Source organism: Cucumis melo, chromosome 4, assembly GCF_025177605.1.
Source record: "Cucumis melo cultivar AY chromosome 4, USDA_Cmelo_AY_1.0, whole genome shotgun sequence".
Classification (NCBI taxonomy): domain Eukaryota; kingdom Viridiplantae; phylum Streptophyta; class Magnoliopsida; order Cucurbitales; family Cucurbitaceae; genus Cucumis; species Cucumis melo.
The window spans coordinates 9,357,825-9,363,974 of NC_066860.1; the positions used below are offsets into that span (position 1 = coordinate 9,357,825).

The 6,150-nt window shown below is 27.8% G+C and overlaps 1 protein-coding gene across 1 annotated transcript; it reads left to right on the forward strand.

The window, feature by feature from the left end:
* Positions 1 to 953: 953 nt before the first annotated feature.
* On the forward strand, positions 954 to 2,770 carry LOC103494976 (uncharacterized). Its single transcript, XM_008456388.3, has 2 exons — positions 954 to 1,614; positions 2,542 to 2,770. The coding sequence occupies exons 1-2, from the start codon at positions 1,176 to 1,178 to the stop codon at positions 2,592 to 2,594; spliced, it is 492 nt and encodes a 163-aa protein (XP_008454610.2). The 5' UTR covers positions 954 to 1,175; the 3' UTR covers positions 2,595 to 2,770.
* Positions 2,771 to 6,150: the final 3,380 nt, after the last annotated feature.

Here is a 6,150-nt window from a genome sequence, read left to right on the forward strand (position 1 = left end):
AACCTTGAAATTTACACATGGAATGATAATGCTAATCAAAATGTCTCTCAAATGGCAATTTCGACTATACCCTACTAAATGGTCAACCTACCAAAGTTTGACCAGACACTATTAAATGCAAAATAGAAAAGAAAACCCACAAACACAAATTATACATAATAAAAACAAATATTTTCATCACGATTTGACTATTTAGCAACGTTAGAGTTGGATGGTAAAATATGCATCTCATTAATTTACATCGTCTTTCATACATGTAAAATATTCATAGTAAACAAGTGTTATAAATACTTAAAAAATAAATCCAAACACTATACAACAGTATTTATGGTTTCATTTTTCAAATATTTTATTTTTATTTTCTATATTTTATATCTAATCGTATAAAATTCTCAACTATATTATGACAACATATTAGAATTTTTTTATATGAACACAAATATGACTAAAAGTACTATTTTATTTATTATAATTTAGAATGAGTATTATTTTAACAAGTTAGAATATAAGTTTCCATATCTTTAGATGTTTAATTTGAGTAAATTTACTTGTAATAAATTCTGAACTTTGTTTCCATTACAAATTTTATGATTTAACCTATATTAGAATTTTTTTTTTACTATTTATCAATATTATTACTATAAAATTTAAATGAAATATAAGGAATCTATGATTTAGATATATTTTGTAATTAATTTTAATATTTTGTTATTTTTAAAGATGTCGTATTTAAAAATATATCTATATAACGTATTTTTTATAAAAATTATATTATTGTTATTATTTAACTAATATGCATAAGAGTAAAACATTTATCAAAAGTAGGAGCAATAAAAATTTTGATATTTAAAAGTAGAATAAGTAAAATCGGAAGAAATTGTAAATTAGAAAAGGCAAAGTGATATATAATATTATGTTTTTTTTAAGAAAGAAAAATTCCTCAAACATGGGGGAATCCCTAATCAAAGATACCTCAGAAGGGGAGAAGCGTAATTTGACATCCACCCAGACTCATCTCATTCTCATTCTTCCTCTAAACCGTCTTTCTCTCTCTCTCTCTCTCTCTCTCTCTCTCTCTCTCTCTCTCTCTCTCTATGTTTTCACTCTTTTTTTTCTGGCTCACAAAAACCACACACTCATAAACCTCATTCTCTCCGTGTCTCTGTAATTCAGCCATGGGTACCCTGTTTGGGAGAATTCAGATCTCAATACTCATCATCTTGTTAATGGGTTTATGCAGCAATTGTGTTCAAGATTCTTCTTCCATTCATTCTCTTTTGCGATCCATGGGGCTACCGGCAGGGCTTGTTCCGAAGCAAGCGAAATCTTACACACTCGCTCAAAATGGTCGTTTGGAAGTGTATTTAGATGCTCCATGTATGGCTAAATATGAGAATAGAGTGATTTTCGACACTGTTTTTAGTGCTAATCTTAGCTATGGAAGCTTGATTGGTGTGGAGGGTATGTCTCAAGAAGAGCTTTTTCTATGGCTACCTGTTAAAGATATCATTGTTAATTACCCTACTTCTGGTGTTATTCTTATTGATATTGGTGTTGCTCATAAACAACTCTCTTTGTCTCTCTTTGAAGATCCTCCTGATTGTAACCCTCAAGGTGAACTTTTTCATTTTCATTCTCTTCATTTTATTATTATTATTATTATTATTATTATTTACATTAATGTCTTCTGGCTTGTTCTTCTTTTTCTTTATTTCTATCAATGGTTGTTTCTTTCCCTCAATTGATGGATTTTTCCTTTTATTTTTCATAAATGGGTTCTTCTGCCACTGTTTTTTTCTCCTTTCATTCTTTTTAAATTGATGGGGTTTCCTCTTTTCTCTCATCAATGTCTGCTTTTAACTCTGTTTTTGCCTTTGATTCTCTTTAAATTGATGGGATTTCTTTGTCTTCTCTCATCGATGGCTCTGTTTTTGCCTTGGCTACTTCTTTACTTCCTCTCTGTTTCACTCTAAATTGATGAATGATTAATGGGTTTCTCTGGCTCTGTTTCCTTCTGTTTTTGGCTTTTGCACACTTCTTCTATCTCTAAATGGATGGCTTCGGCTTCTCTCTATCTTACATCATTTTTCTTATCATTAATGGCCTTTTTTTTTGTTGTTGTTCTTTTAATTTCATTCCACTGTCTCTAAGATAGCTTCACAATCACAATGAACACTTATGTTTGTTTGCCTTCCTCTCTCTGAATTAGTTGCTTTCTTCTTATCTTTCATTCAATTAATGTCTTGTTTTCCCAACTAACCCATAATTTTTGCCTTCCCTTTTTCTTCTTCTTCTGTGGATCCAATTCTCACCTTCTTCCATCTTCACCATTAATGGCTTCTTCTTCTTCTTATCTTTCTAAATCATATTTGGTGAATCCCATTAATTTGTATTCCCAAAACACACAATGAAGGGAAAAGTCATAGACAACAAAACATGGGGAACTTGCAACTTCAAATTCATTATTTTAGACACAGAAATAGAGATTTGTTTTTTGTTTTGTAATTAATGGTTGGGTTTTCTTTGTGTTTGTTTCTACAGTTACATTGAGGAATCCTTTGAGGAGGCAAAGAGGCTTTGAATCTCTGAGATGAAAGGGCAAACAACAACAACATATATATATATATATGTCAAATTCAAGTTTCCAACTTTTGTATTTATATCATTTTATTGTAATAATTTCATTTTTTTTTTGAAAAAACAAAAACAGAAACCAATTGTCACACTCTAGTATATAATGAGAGCTTGTGTGGTGAAATTTTGGAATTAAGTGTGTGTTTGAATTGATTTTTAAAGTGTTTAGTTTTTAAAATAATTTATTTTAAGATAAATTGAGGTGTTTTGACATTGAATTAAAATAACTTTTAGAAAAATGAGATTATGAAATAAATCATTTAAGAGAAAACACATTCAACTAAATTTTAGAATAAATGTCTATAACTGTGTTTAACGAGAAATCCCTCCCAAATATCTATTTTTCTTCAACTATTTTTTTTATTTATTTTTATTATCTATTTTTCACTCTATCGTTCTTTTTGTTTTTTCTTTTAAATAGTTTGAATACTTTTTAATGTGTGTTCGTATACATTTAAATATATGTTGCAAATGTTCTCCTCCTAGCCAAATCTACTTCACTTTAACACCTGTGAAAGAAATCATGAGAACATAAAAAAAAAAATACGATCGTTTGGTTCGTGAAATGAAGATGAATGAAGAATGCGGCCGAATTGTCATCTTCTTGTCTAGTTGGTATTATATTGTATAGGAAAAATTATTTATCTTATATATATTTTGTTATTAGAAATCAATTATTTTTCTTTATGGTTATGTATTTATATTTCAAGATATTTGTGCTTTTAAAATTGAATAACAAAAAAAAAAAAAAAATTAATGTTTAGTTTCAAGTAACTAAAAAATTAATAATTTAAAGATAACGTGCGATTAATTTTAAAATATATTTTTTAAAAAAGATTCAAACCGTGTATATTTTTTTATGAAATTAATTCATAATATTTAATAATCTTGTAATTTGACCTAGGTACAAAGTAAACATAATTTTTTATATAAACATTTATAAAGAGGTCAAACCAAACATATAAGTATTTAGATGTTAAACTCATTTTAAAAAAAAATGCTATTTAAAAAATGTATTCTTAAGAAAATATTTTTTTATAGACAATCCAAACGGACCCTAAGTCTCATTTCCTACCAATTTGTTTCTTGAATTGGATGGTTTTTGTGTGATTTGTTTATAATTTAATTTGCGTTTTAAGAAAATGGTTTGAAATGAGTTTAAACCCTAACATTATTAATTTGTTCCTTTCATCCTTAATTTTTAAAATTATTGTTTTAATCCCGATTTATTTTAGTTCAAATAATATTTTACTTTTTTTTTTCATATAATTTATTTGAACAATGGTTAGCATTTCATGCAATGTTTGTAATGTATCAAAATTGAATGAATTAACATAAAAATTGAAATTATTGTAGATATTTTGAAATTGAAAGAGCCAAATTGGCTAAAACTTCTAAAAATCCAAATTAAATAGTCTTCCTATAATTAAATGTTTGCCCTTGTTGCATGAGAGACTAACACCATGTGTGTTTTCTACTAAAATGAAAGTTGTTATTCCTTTCAAAAGAGTAATGATATTCAAATTTACAATTGTAAAAAAAAATGTTCAATTTATAAGCCATCCAACAAAGAAAGAAAAGAAACTAAGAACTATTAATTTTAAAACAAAATAAAATGGAATAAAATAGAACTTTCCCAAACAACACATTCTTTTGAGTCTTTTGAAAGTAAAAGGCTAAAATTAGGATAATTACTGGATCAACCTTAATTGTATTTAGATATTGGTGTAAATAAGCTTTCAGAAAAGTGAAAATCTCAATATCCTTATTAAAATCCCAAACACACTTTTATTTTAAAATTATATTCCCTTTTATTGTTCCTAAATTACAATTTTTTTAAAGAGATTTAAAACCAAAAAAGAAAATAAAAAAGATTAAGTAAGGAAAGAACCAAAGCAAAGGATATTGTAATCTAGTTATTGTCTTTCTTAAGGCCAGTTTTGGTTCTATATTATATATATTAACTGGCATTGTGTTTGATTTTTAATGATTCCTATTTGTCCTTAAATTTCTCCACCAAAGCAAAGGATCCAAACTCTCCTTATGCTCTATAGTAGGGTTTGTCTCTTTCTTTTGTTCAATATTCATATTTTTAATAAAAATAAAATTGGGTCATTTTCAATTTTATTTTTCTATTTCCTTTGCCTTTCAGCAGCTCCTCCCTCAAAGTCACCCATTTTGTTTATTCACACTATTCTCAATTAATTAATACATATGTAGGTTTGGGAGATAATGTTTTTAAAGGAAGTTAAATTACCATTTTAATTTTTATTTTTCATGCATTGACTATTATATCTTTTTTAACCTATATGAATTTTTAATTAATGTAATTTATATACTTTTAAATAATATATGATAATATATTGAGCAAGAGCATTGAAGCTAGGATTTCAAAATCAATAATACCAACTGATGTGAAATTAGTTTTTGTTTGAGTTGTTTAGCTTAAATTTTCTGATTATGTGTCGTTAATAGAGAAGAGATGAATTTGTATTCATCGATTTTATGATATTTGGGGTAATTCTGTAATTATATTTTATTGGCCTTTACCGATTAATAACCATGGGATTTTCTTAGCATTATATTTATTATCAATAATGATAAATTATAAGATTTGGGGAAATTTCCAAATATGTTTAATTTATTATTTGGTGTGTGGGTTTTTTTTTTTTTTTTTTTTTTTCCGTCAATAATTATGCGATTTTCGCGGTATTATTATCAATAATGAACAAAAAGTGGGCTCCGGAGGTTTTGTTTTACGCAAAAATGTGGGTCCACTGACAGATGGTTAGGTGGCCCCACCATTCACATGCATAATCTCCAACGTGGGCTCCAGGTAATTACTGTTTGCCACATCATTTGTCCATTACTGAAATTTAATAAGAGTTTTAAAACGGATATTTGCACATTTTTTGACGTGGACTAGACTTTCTAGGTCCCACACAAGAAAATTTTGCTGACAGTTTCTTTCATATTTATCAATAATGAGATTTGAGTTTTTTTTTCCACTCATCCCTCTTAATATGGGTTTGTATGAGATGAAAACTCCAAAGAAGAGAAAAATGGGTCAATTATTATTTACTTCAAGTTTATTTTGGTAATGGAAATTTGAGTTTTATGTCTTTTACGGTATCCTAGAAACTTCCCTAAATTAAAATGTTATATTACCAACTCAAGGATTAGAGATTTGAGTTTTAGGTGTTCGTGTCAAATTTTTGTGACTTCTCCACGATAGTAACGGTAAATTTGTATTTTTAGGGGAAGAGAGGATCTACAAACCAAAGAAAAAAAATGCTTCGAAATCTAAGTCAATAAGATAATTATAGAATAGAGAAGAAGTCAAAAGTCTAAATTATCTTTTCATATGCTCGAATAGTCTCTTTTATAGGCTTTCCTACTCGCAATCCTTTCCGAAATAAAAAAGTATTGTTGTTCCTTATCCAGTCTCAGTTTTGGAGTGGGCCAAGCTAGGTTATGTCGAACTTTCTAGAACCTTTGGGTTTTTATGCTCAACTC